This window comes from Gymnoscopelus braueri (genome assembly GCF_963280865.1).
Source record: "Gymnoscopelus braueri genome assembly, chromosome: 16".
NCBI classification, from domain to species: Eukaryota; Metazoa; Chordata; class Actinopteri; order Myctophiformes; family Myctophidae; genus Gymnoscopelus; species Gymnoscopelus braueri.
In genome coordinates, this window is record NC_137616.1 from 18199437 (window position 1) to 18212967 (window position 13531).

At 43.4% G+C, this 13531-nt stretch overlaps 1 protein-coding gene across 2 annotated transcripts in view; it reads right to left on the minus strand.

The window, feature by feature from the left end:
- map3k5 (mitogen-activated protein kinase kinase kinase 5) overlaps window positions 1-13531 on the minus strand; it is a 66039-nt gene that overhangs the window by 8327 nt on the left and 44181 nt on the right. The window contains exons 15-23 of one of the 2 annotated variants that reach the window (XM_080453740.1): window positions 11461-11594; window positions 10197-10324; window positions 8341-8477; window positions 6829-6934; window positions 5028-5185; window positions 2557-2734; window positions 2051-2068; window positions 672-849; window positions 390-558 (exon numbers count right to left, since the gene is read on the minus strand). In XM_080453740.1, the coding sequence (XP_080309866.1) occupies window positions 390-558; window positions 672-849; window positions 2051-2068; window positions 2557-2734; window positions 5028-5185; window positions 6829-6934; window positions 8341-8477; window positions 10197-10324; window positions 11461-11594 (1206 nt within the window). Of the gene's footprint in view, window positions 1-389; window positions 559-671; window positions 850-2050; window positions 2069-2556; window positions 2735-5027; window positions 5186-6828; window positions 6935-8340; window positions 8478-10196; window positions 10325-11460; window positions 11598-13531 lie in introns of both variants that reach the window. The other variant, XM_080453739.1, reaches the window with a different exon arrangement.

Here is a 13531-nt window from a genome sequence, read left to right on the forward strand (position 1 = left end):
GGACGGACGAACAGACGGCCGGACGGACAGACAGAGGAACAGTAGGGTGGAGGAGAGTGATGGATGGTGGAAAGGGAGACGAGGAGGAAAGGAGGGGGTAGAGGTCATTATTACATGAGAGATGTTATACATAATGCATGAAGGTTTGAGATTCCATGATACAGAAGTGTGTTATCCATCCATCCATCCATCTATCTATGTGGGGTCCTTGAGGGGTTTCCAGGGGGTCCCCATATGATTGACAGTTAGGAACGAAATGGACCCTTACTGGTGTGTAACTCGGAGAGTGTACAAATGGTTTGGTTTGGTTCCATTTGTACTCTCTCCGAGTTATGGGGGTCCGGTTTGAGAACCACTGATGTAGGGCACAGTATATGAAATAGTCTCACCTGCGTGAGAGCCTCCAAAAGGTTGGCCACCACTTTGTCTCTGTCCACAGTCAAAATGTGGTGCAGAGTGGCTCTCCTCTCGCTGTCCTTCCTCAGCATGAAGAAGCCATTGTCCTTCTCATCAGGAGACGGAGGGGCACTGTGGTCCTCGAAGTTCTCCACTGGAATGCTGGGTAGAGATTTCAAATGTAAATAAATTGGCAGTCCTCTGATTCAAGAAGTGGGAAAATGTGCTCAATCCAATTATACAAAATATACACAAAACCCTTTGGTCATACATACCTGAGGAAGAGCGAGCGTGGTCCCTTGACGTCTCTCTCGCTGTAGCACTTGGTGCTGGGCTTGAAGACGAAAGGGTTGGTGTTGAGCTCATTGTCGGGGGAGACAGAGCCGTACTCACTGCTGCTGCTGGTGTCCTCCACCACCACAGGGACCGGCAGAGAGATGCTGCGCAGGTATTCTACAAGACCACACACAGCAGGAGGCTTGTTAGATCAGTGGTTCTCAACCTTTTCAGGCCGCGACCCCCAAAAAGAATCATATTTGAACTGGGGACCCCCCACCCTGACAAACACTATGAATGTAGGAGTTGAGGCATTCAATTATGTTTGACTCTGTTCCACAGATAAAAGGCGTTGTGAGTTTGAAGATCGGCTATTTTCGCTATTTTTGCCTCTTTCTTATATACTGACAATTTGGCCAATGGTTGACCAGTTTTCATGGTATAGTTTGTTGATGCAATACTTTTGATGCAATAATGGCCTTTTTCTTTTAGGTATAAAACAAATCTGTCTGGAGACCCCCCCAAAATCATGTGGGGACCCCCCTGGGGGTCCCGACCCACAGGTTGAGAACCACTGTGTTGGTATGTAGATACTAGTGTCGCATACTGTAGCCAGACGATCAGATATCTCTGACCAAATTGTCTGGATATATTTAAATTCATTGTATGGGCTTGGCCGGCCGGCGAAAGCAACCCTGACAAAGCTACGCCCGCTGTTTGATTTTTGATTTTTTTTAGGCTTGCCTTTACCGCCTTTACCACACCGACTGAATGACTCCACCCAGATTAGGAAGGACCACCCTCTGTCCTTCGCAGTGGTTCTGCAATGCAGAGGTTTTATTTAAATCTCTGAATTGGTACCACCCACCTCTAGCCCACAGAATTAGAACGTCACCAGACTTATCAGTAGGCGGAGATCTCTGAAAGTCAGGCTTCGTGAGACTAGTTAGCCGTGGCACCAACACACTGACTACACTGTCAAAGCAAAAAACTAAATGAAAAAAACATGAAAAGAAAAACTATCTTGATGAAGTATAAACAGCTGCCCCACAATAAACGATTGTAGTTAAAAGAAACTAAAAGAATGTCGTTGTCTTAAGTGTAAATACATTGTATAAAGAGTCAAACGGGCCTGGGAAAAACATATTCAAGTATTCAGAAAGTCATGGGGTACAGTACAGTGTCTATTTCAGGTTCTTGGAAAGGGCAGAGTCGTGCTTGGCAGGTGGCCGCATACAAGACAAAAAAAGAAAAAGAAATATTGTAGCCTAGATACTGTCTCATCACAGCAGACTGTTGTTACTTGGAGATGACATATATATGGAGGGCTCCCTCTAGTGGTGAGTTATGAGGTAGAAACTCTGCAAGTCCAACTCACCTGAGCCAGGTGTCAGTGCTGGGGAAAGAACACACACATACAGTATATCTGTTAAATCTCAGTCAGCACAGCAACATTTTGCTACAGAGCCTGATGTAAACAATATGTTTGTAATAAAGTCTAATTCGTCATTCCAGTATTGTAGGAGATTTTAACCTTTCTCAACCTGGTGTAATTGTTTTTGGACATTTTGGTCATTACTATCAGACATTTTCAGAAAGATGAGTTCTGAACTGCTGCTATTCATCATACGACAAAGTATATTATCATTGCTGTCGGGCATAAAGCTTTTATATCTCCATGTTTTAATTGTATTTATTCTTTTACTTAAAGCCCTACTCAGTCAGTACTCAGTAAGAGTGTTGCACAAAAGTAGTGCGATCATCTATTTTCACTGTTTATATATATTTTTTAATAAAGCAGGAACGGTTTTGGACATACAAGATTTCCACCATTTTTCAGTCTGGGACATCACATCACACAACAAAGTCTAAATGCTCCTTTACCAGTGAAGCTGTTCTTGCCCTTCTTCTTGCGGCTGGTGACGGTGAGGAACTCGTCTGTGAGCAGGTCCGTGGCGGTGGCGCGTCTGTCCGGGTCAGGTTCGAAGCATCGCAGGATGAAGGCCTTGGCCTCGAAAGACATGGACTCTGGGATCTCTGGGTGGATCTTAAACATGCCCACCTAGCAAAGCAGCACGGGCACACAGAGTCAGGAACCTTGAGCAGCCATGAATAAAGACATGGATATGGACCAGAAAACAAGGGAAGCAAATGGGATTTGACTCGTCTTCCCTAGCCACACACACACACACACACACACACACACACACACACACACACACACACAGCAAATTATGTGATTAACTAAAAGGGATATTTACTTTGAATACACCGATAGAGTACAAACTCCCCAAGTGTGACCCCTTTTGTCTGACTGTAAGAACAGAGGAATTCCTGCCATTGCTGCTGAGGAATGTTGACTTAAGGTTAGGAATGAGATGACCCTCCCTTCAGCCATTCCTCAGGGAAGCAACCGGCATTATCACCCCCCCGTCTCAGTAACTTCTGTGTTACGCCACCTTCTGTGACGCACACGAAACTGCTTCGCCCCTAGTCATGCTTCACATTCCAGGAGGACAGCACTTCACTGGCCGGCTGTCCTCTGTGGTGGAAAATAGTGCTCTGCGCTGGCATTGCCTAGTGGGGGGTGATAATTCACTACTCTGTCCCTATCGGTACATAACTCAAACGGCACTGAGACCGGTGGTAATAAGGCTGTACGTCTCAGGGAGAGGATGGTCCAGGGGAGACTTTAGGTGCGGATTTTGTTTTATCCGTTTGGTAAATCTCAATGCATCTCTATGGTGTATAGTATTGATTCTCAACCTTTTCAATTTCAAGGACCCCAAGTTATGCATTAGTTGATATGTTGACTTGATATGCCTTATACCACCAACCATTTACCGTAAATGGGGACCGCCTGGAAAATCCTCAATGACCCTTGGGGGGTCCCCGGACCTCACGTTGAGAACCACTGGTGTATGAAACAGCAGTACCCCACGTGACTGTCCTCACAAGACTCCTAGCTCTGCCCCAGTCTAAGACAATGTTTCTCAACTAACAGCCTAAAAGTAGGACACAAGCTACTCCGACACCACTCGCCATAAACAGCCACCACATGAAAGGAATATTGTATTTCCCAATATACTATTTGGGTCCTGATGCATACGTCAAGGACCCGGAGCAAAAAGCCGGCTGAGAATTTCAGGGCGGGTGGTTTTCCATAGGGAACGGCCTTTTGGTAACAGGAGCCGCCTAGGCATCTGAAATCACACGCCATTTGATTCAGTGTACGGAAAATTCCATAGTCCGGGGGCTTTTTGACATGAGCGTTGTAACTCTCCACAAACCACTCCTAAGAATTCTTAACGTTTTTTAATGGGCTGCACATGGCTAACAACAATGTATTACATTTCTGTGTGGAAAAACGGGTGTGTCAAAATTTCAAAGGAAACAGTCACGTGCACATAGTAACTGTGGGAAAAGACAACAGAGTGTGTATACTGTATCGCTTTTTGGTGGGTTCCAAGCGTATATGTGTGTCTGTATGATGTATGTCTCTGTGTATGATCAACAACTCTTTGTGGTGGTCCATAAGCCTGCCTGTTTTGTGTTCAAACAGATGACATCCATGCAGGCGGGGACAACAACAGCATGTGCTTACAGGTGCATGCAGTGTGATCTGCACAGACCCAAGGGCACTGCGTATTACACATGTGGCAGCCTATACTAACCACTTAAACCCTATATACTTTGTCCCCGAGGGGTCTATACTTGTTCCCCTCCTTTTTTCCCTCTACACCAAATTGGTGAAAATAGCCGATCTATAAGCTCAAAACGCATTGCAGCTATTTAGGCTGATTGTTTGCCTATCGTGACATGCCCAGAATAGGGACGCTAGGGTTCGTGTGGTTAAGCAGACAGGGAAAAAGGAAAAGTATGGACAATGTAGTGTACTGTATGGAGGGTGAAGGAGCTAACTGTGTGGGTGTATTAATAATTGGGTAGCTTGGCATGTCAGACCCACAGCCAAACCTAAGTGCTTCATGCAAGCTACAGAGAAATGTATCTTAGTGCTGTGATGTTTCGGGGTAAACATTAGACCGTTGGAAGGGGGGGATGGAAAAGGATTCTGCCCCCACCACAACCTGTATAGCACAGATCTTTATAGTCCCTCCTCTTGCAAATAACAGATACATATATATATTCTAACACAAATGCCTAATGCACATCAAATTGGAGCTCCTTGAAATAAAAAAAGTTGAGAATCACTGCTTTAGTCAAGTCAAGTCACCTTTATTTATATAGCACGTTTAAAAACAACAGAAGTTGACCCAAAGTGCTTTACAATCACAATAGCATAACCTAATAAAATACAGCTTATAGCATACAGTAGATGGCGTCTGTCCACTGACCTTGAACATAGCTGCCTGTGGTTCTCCTAGCTCATAGAAAGGCGGTTTCCCAGTAGCCATCTCTATGATGGTGCAGCCAAGAGACCAGATGTCTGCTGGTTTGCCATAGCCCCGGGGGCCCTTGTCTATAATCTCAGGGGCCATGTACTGCAGTGTGCCTGAGAGAGGAAAAAACAGACAAAAGGACAAAACAAATTGGACGCAGAAATAAAATACCAGCATTGTACAAACAATAACAGTGGCCAGGTTCAGTAACAATGTCATCATCTTTATATAGGAGTAAGGCATTGAGGTTAGGTGCACCACAAAAAAAAAACATTACTGCAAATTCCAAGTTGCTCCAGTTTCTGTGAGGTGATGACACACTTCTCATAAATGACCGATCGGGTTATAAGAGGTTTAACTTGGCCCCCGGTTTTGGTGGAGCAATGCTGCAGAGACTCTCTCTGTGAGGTTGGGTAATCACAATATAGTACATAGCAACATTTGTAGGAGCTAGCTGTCTTGAAAGGGGTCCTTTGTTCTAATAATAGCATGCAGAAAATGCGGTATTTCAGAAGCGAGACTGTGTTCAAACTCCCTGTGACACAAACGCACTGTAGTGTAGGCAGGCCTGCGCTATTAAAAGACGAGGTGGAAGCAGGCACGTTTCCTGACAGGGCTCCAGGGTTCAGGATGACTACCTGTCTGTTCCAATCAGGTGGTCCCAAGCAACGGGTCGTCCTCAGCTGTGATTGGCCGCTGCCGTGCCAACATCACACAAAGGCTTAAACTGGTCCTCCTGAGCTCAGCGCAAGCTCACACCGTGCCAGGTGGCGCTCTGAATAGCAGCGGCGGGCTATTCTCAGATGTATCGCTCACAGGCTAGTGAGCCGAGCCTGGATTTTGCTCCTCCAAAATAGTGACGGCCACAAACACACGTGAAGCCCGATTTATACTAGGCTGTGCATTGTGTCTGGCCCTGAATATAGCCGATGTACAAGCTCACAACGAGTCACGCTGCGATGCGTTTGTGAGCTTGTAGGTCAACTATTTTCAGTGCAAGACACCGGCGCGTAACTAAGTATAAATCAGGCGTTAAGGGTTTCTATGGGAACGACCTCTGCATCAGCAGAAAGAATGTTTCGGGACTACAGTGTGAAGTAATCTCTTGTTCATCAACACCAATATGAAACATTCCAACCATGGACATCTCAAGAGTCTCACGCACAACAACAATTTGCATGCAAGGAAAGAGGAAGGCTAAGAATAGAAATGAGATGAGTCAGTCAGTCAAGTCAGCCAGTAAGTCTGTAGTTGAGTCTGTCAGTCAAACAGTGCTTGTCACAATTATTACATCATTGTCATGAACACAATTTGAGCTCATCGCAATTATTTTGAATAATTGCTAGAATTGTTAGAAATGCTGGATGAAATAAATAGAAATGTCATATTTCGATCATTATTTCCACATCATTGACCTTCTAATGTTTTCAGAAATAGTAGAAATAGCAGATCTACAAGCTCACAACATCACGAAGCATTGTGAGCTTGTAGATCAGCTATTTCCCTGATTTGGGGAAAATTGGTTGAAGTAAAAGATTAGTATATGTACTATTTTTGCCGGTAAACTTCTTATATTTCAGTAAAAGGCTTGCGTATTTGAGTTATTTGTGCAATTTCTGTTCACAAAGCTTAAAAGGCAAGCAGAAATGTAATTTGTATGTTCAATGCCAAAAACACAATTACATTATTAATCACAATTATTTGTTTGATAATGAATCAGCAACTAAAATGACAGGATGATGACAGCCCTTCTTACCAGTAAAGGTCTCAGTGCAGGGGTTGATCCCCGCCAGCCTCTTGGATGTGCCAAAATCAGAAATCTTCAGGACACCGCTGTAAGTGTTGATGAGAACATTGTCACCCTGTGAATAACAAAAGGGGTTCATGAGAACGGATCATTCAGGATCTATTCACGGCACGCAGAGCAGTAAGAATCACTGCACACATTTACCAAACTCAGTTGAGGTCTAAAAAAACAAATAATGAAAGAAATACAAATATAATATACAGTATTCTATTAAAATATATTAACCAAATGAACCCTCGCATCCATGAGCATGTCATAATAGATGACCATAGCAGATCTACAAGCTCACAACTCGTAGATTGGCAATTTCAGCAAAGAGATTTGGTGTACAGAGAAAATAAGAGGGAACCAAGTATAGACCACTAGGGGACCTCTGGTCAATTAAGTATATCACATTTAAGTGGTTAAAATATCTGTTTAAATATATAAAATATGAAGATACAAAAGCTTCCATCATTTCCTTATCTAAATCCAAGGATTATGAGGTACTGCATATTCTGGAAGGCTGTAAATCAACAGATGCAGATAGCAGGTTGTTGTAACACATCCCTCAGTGGGATGACAGCCTCTCAACCAAAACAAAGTGATTAACATTTACGTGAATAGGCACTGCAGTCATTTATATGACAGCGTTGTTAAATCAGGCAGAAGTTGGAGCCGTGCGGTGGCCGCATAAAGAGTCTATTGACCCTAATGACTGGCTGTGATGGGAATGTAATCAGTGAGGTTTATTATGGCTCTTACATCTTACCTAACTAGCCACTTAAACCCTATAAACAGTACTTCACTGACCGGAGTACCCCAGGGGTCTATACTAGGCACCCTAATTTTTCCCCCTCTTTGCCGAAAATAGCCAATCCGCGGCTATTTTTGGTGAATGTTCACCCCCAGAATAGGACCGCTAGGGTTCATGTGGCTAACTAAGCAATAGTGTTTCCCCACAATACATTGTGGTGCTGCGCTACAGCACACATTTTTCAAAATACGGTATAATTTTGCCAATATTTAGACCCGGGAAACATAGGAGATGCAGTCTTTGTGAGTAGGGAGGAGTGACTACTGTTTTTATTATGATCAAGTATCCAAAGTGCAATATTGTTTTTTTTACCACTGCAAATGTGTACTAGAACCATAACGTGGAATGAAACAGGAACAGATGTGGAACCACACCTGAAATTAGTTAAATGAGCCCCCAAGCTTCATAAGGTCACAGAGGAAGCACTGCTAACAATAAGGGGAAGCCATGACGGCTGTCTGGGATGCAAGTCAAACTCATGAATGTTGCCATACAGCTGCAATGTTCAGCTGTAATATGCAGCTGCATCAGCTATTGGGACACAGTTGTCCTTACAGAACACCCAGGGCTCCTCATCTTGTGCAGTAACGCACACCTTCTCCTTGACCACACAGGGAGGAGAGTGGAGGCCACTGAAACAGAACAAACATTGCTCTTAAGATCACCTTGATGTCCCTGTGTGCGATCTGGTTGTCATGCAGGTATTTGAGACCCTCCAGGATCTGCCTGGTGTAGAAGCCGATGGTGGATTCGTTGTTCTTCAGAGGACCCCACTTCGATCTGAGCAGCGCCGACAGACTCCCTGGACAAAAGCAGGACATTGCATGTACAGTGACGATCAGTGGGATGGACGATACATTTTGCCCTTTCTCGTGATGTAGCAGCAATTTAGGGCCACTGACAGTATTCACTAGACCAGGGTTTCCCAAACTTTTTCAGCTTGAGATGCAAACGAAAAAAAAATCGCTACGTTCGTAATTTTTTGAAATGTTTTTTGTTTTATTTCTCACAAAATCATGGGGAAAAAAAACAGGATATTTAATAATGACTCATAAAACAAGGTCCGTCACCCGAAATGTGTCGCAGCCCTACTGTATGTTTGGGTAACACTGCACTAGACAGTTCAAAGTGTCCTTACATGTATATTCACAGCTTATTTAATTCCTCCCTCACTGTGACACAGGCTCCGTGTATAACGTTAAAACTCTCTGTACAGCGCTGAGATTGACGGATCCGTTGCTGCATGTTCAGTCTTAAAGGAGAATTCCGGACAAATTAAGTGTTATCTTTGATGTCTCGTTACTCACCTACCGATGTGAAAAGTAGCATTCTTTTTTTTCATATATTCCCCTGTCGTCATTTTTTAAACCCCCTCCGTTGTCATAATGGGAGCGCGTGGCTAAGGGAAATTCGTCTATTATAACCGACGCAAAGTTGTTTTTTTCACTACTAGTATTCATAGTAGAGTCTCATGATAGTCAAACATGCGTTGAAACTATCTGCGAGGCTGCCGTCAATGGCGAACGATTTAACACTGGTTGCTTGTTTCTTCCAGAACCTGGCAACTCGTGTTGCCAGAATCTGGAAACAAGCAACCAGTGTTAAATCGTTCGCCATTGACGGCAGCCTCGCAGATAGTTTCAACGCATGTTTGACTATCATGAGACTCTACTATGAATACTAGTAGTGAAAAAAACAACTTTGCGTCGGTTATAATAGACGAATTTCCCTTAGCCACGCGCTCCCATTATGACAACGGAGGGGGTTTAAAAAATGACGACAGGGGAATATATGAAAAAAAAGAACGCTACTTTTCACATCGGTAGGTGAGTAACGAGACATCAAAGATAACACTTAATTTTTCCGGAATTCTCCTTTAAGCCCTTTTCAAAACTCCTCAAAAATATAAGATCACAACACATTGCATAGCGATGCACATTGCATAGCGATGACAATATCAGTGATATGAAAAGGTGTTTGTAAAAGGTTTATAATGTGAACAATTTTGAAGTACATAATGTGGCATCAGTGGAGGCGGTGATGTTCACAGTACTGCCTGTAAAAAAGGTCTACATACAGTGTTGATTGTTGAAAGCTGTGAAATGCACTTTAATCATCACCTTCATGGAGCTGAGAAAACAGAACTGCCCAGTAAACGGTAGACAGTTTACTGGGTGTATACATATTTAATAACGCTGTTCTACAAGGTTCCGCCATGATTTACACCTTGTGAATGGCATACTGTAGGTTAGAAGGATTCAACTGAAAACGAGATTGTTTTTGATTCCTCACTACTACATTTTTTAAATATCATTTATTAAAATATGTATCAATCTTTTGGGAGCCATGCAACCTTGGGCCTCAGTCTTAGTAGGGATGCACTGTTTTTTGTTAGAATTCAAGTCTCCATGGGGTGACTAATCCATTGAAACGGCTATAATGCCCAAAATGGGAACCCCAGGTTGAAAGTGGCTAACAAAGACCAATGGAGATATGAATGAAGACCAACGGGATCCCTCACCTCCAGGCACCTGCTCCATGAAGATCTTAATGAATCCGTTCTCGCTGATGGAGCCCAGGTACTGCACAATGTTCTTGTGTTTCAGATGCTTGTGAAGCGCAATCTCCTCGTGAAGGGGCTGAGAATACCTGAGGAAGGGAAAATAAATGGTGTCACGCAAAAATAGCCACGCAATCTACAAGCTCACAACGTGACACATCGCAATGCATTGCAAGCTTGTAGATCTGCTATTTTCGCTGTGTTTGCTAATGTATTTAAAAAAGAGAAAAAGAAATGATCGATTAGCTAGATTAACTGTTGCACCCCTAATGGCTGCTAACAACATCAATTGTTGAGTCCACAGTACCCTTCAAGACTCTGATTGAAAAAGGAAGGGGGAAAACTTCATTACATAAGGAAGGGGGGTGAAACTTCATTACATAGAGGCCATGTGCACTGCCAGCGCACGTGGCAGATAGAGTGTGCGTCTATGAATTTCACAGACATGGTGTGTTTGTCCTTCAATTGAATCAGACACTCTATTGTGAGATTTGGAGTGCCACTTATGTATTGTGCATGTCGAAGTCACAGTACCCTGAACACGCACAAAAACAACAACAACATGACTTTCTTTGATGTGATTAGTGGAACAATGCGAGGTGTTAGAATCGTGTCGTCTGTGAAGGTGTCTCGTAATTAGAGACGAGTGGGCGGAACAATGAGGAGACAAGTATCTCGAGGAGGAACAGCGGAGGGAGCACAAGGCTACCAGCTTGTGGTAGTTGCTAGGCGACCCATATTTTTTTTGGTGCTTTTTTCTTCACTGCCAAGTCACTCGCTCAGCTGGATGTGTGGCTGTCGAGAGTCAGGGGAACGCACACATGCCATGTGAGCGCCCCCAAAAAAAAACAAGAGTGAGAGACCACAGGGCTCCGCTGTCAATCACTGTCTCACAGAGACGAAAGCCTGCTGTCAATCATCTTTCAGTGAAGAAGGCAGCAGCTTGCTTCAATTCCATTTACGTAGCTTTAGCACTGACTAACTGGGCACATTAACATTCAGCAGCAGCTCAGAAACCTGTTATTGAACCTGCAATTTGCTGTTTGTATGGGGAAAGAACAAAAATAAAACATCAAATGCCTACGTCAACACTCTCCCACATAGCATTTACAAAGTCCTTCGGTTCAGTTGATAGTTAAATTACACTGAGGAAATTACAGCGTGAGAAGTTAAACTAAATGCAGGGAGCTTCATTTGGAGACAAAGGCCCAGCGAGGATACTCACCGACTGTCTCTCTCTGGTATCTCTTTGATGGCCAGTCGCACCTGGTTGCTGAGGTCTCGCCCCGCGTACACAACTCCAAAAGTGCCTTTTCCCAGCACCACCCTCTCTCCATGCTCATCGTACTCATAGTCATACTGCTGAGACAACAAGCAAGCACAGGGCAGCAATTTGTATAGTTGCAATGATAGAGGAGAGATCATTCCAGTTTAAATCCAGGTTATTCTTAAAACTAAAAAAAAAAATTATGTCCTTGCAACTGGGTAGATGTTTAATAAAAATGGTAGAAGGGAAGGTTACTTTCACAATGCAACATTTACCTGCTTCATTCAATTGACAATCAGCAACACAATCTCCTGTTACATGTAACTTCATGTAGTTTGTCCCTAATCTATGCGTAATCTAGTACAGAGTAATGCAGCACTTTTCTACATTTTACAGACTGCATATCATGGACAATGATTTCAATCAGCTCATTATTTCATATAAAGCTATTTTGATGTCAATAATATCACACTGTAAATGTTTTTCCTTCAAACATGTTTCTGAGTAATCACCCAATTAACCACTTAAGTCCTATGCTGTACTTTGTCATGACAATAGCGAAAATAGACAATCCACAAGCTCACAACTCGTTGCATCGTGACGGGTTGCCAGGTTGAAAGTGGGGGGGAAAAAATAAAATAAAAAATAAAAAAAATGTAGTGTTTTACAACATACATAATGACAAGTAATCACTTTGTAATCAGATTACTGTCAAGGAGATTACTGTAAACCCATTACAGCTACTTGATTCGTCCTCAACGCTGGCACGGCTCCAGTGACAACAGTCCATTTCCTATCGGAGAGCGTATGACTAATGTTGACAGAGACCATAGTGGCTAGCACACATGGTTTGGGGACAGTGGACGACGGGGGCGGGAGGGGACTCGCACATAATGGGAGACCAGAGATTAGAGACAATCATCTGATTGGACGGCCAGGTTTTAGCTCGACACGGCTCGCCCACAGATCAAACACGGCAACATTTCTAATGGCTCCATAAGGGGAGAAAATAATCCATTGGGGGACATTTGATCTGCACCGCACACTCTCAACGGGAACAGGGTGTGTCATTGTTTTGCATAATTAGCCGCTCTTTTTCTTTTCCCCTCGCGGCACTGCGGCGGAGGCCAGGTGAATGCCCCAGCAGGTGTTTCCACCTGCCCCTGTTCTTCTCTGTGGCACCTCAGAGAAGACAATGAGGAACGTGCAGCCAGGCTCCACTCCGGCTGAGTCTACTTGTGAGCTCACATGTGCGTCTGTGTGACTGCCGTGCCAGGAGGACAAATGGGACAAAGAAAAAAAAGAAAGAAAAGGAAAAAAACACCACCTCAGGTGGTTTTTATTCCAGTACCTTGACAACACTGTTTAACCACTTAAACCCCATCATCTGTATTGTGCTGCGACGCTGTGACCTTGTCGATCTGCTATTTTCTGCGAAAGCTTTCCCCACAATAACAGGAAACAGAAAAGACACTAGTATAGAGCCCTGAGAGACTCCGGTCATTAGGGTTTAAGTGGTTAAGGAATGCGTTATTGTTATGCGTTATTATTACAACTGATGCTTAAACTCTGTTCCGCTACAACTGTGTATGTTTGTTTTTCTTTTTCTTAGTAAAAAAAAGGCCTTCGTTTTTACTACATTAGTTGACAGTGCGTGTCCTTCCCTTCAGTAGAGTGGGATAAATAATTGCTATGTTCACCAAAGTACAGTTCTTGTGCAGTGAACTGGTGGCGATGATGACGATTACATTAGAGACAACACGTGTAGTAACACAGCAGCACACACTGAAATGTGATACACGAACAAAAGGACCAGCTGTACTCTGCAAAGGGACAACCAAACATGAAGGGTATGATGTGTTAGGCTGTAATTATTCACACAGTACAGTACAGTATAAATGGCCTCCTTTTAAGATAATGAACAATGAGTTAATTTCTCAATGTCAATTGACGGAAAAAGCCTTTAATAATCTATAAGAGGGGTGGACAACCACCTCTTTTTGATCAGATTGGGCTATTGAGGTGCCAT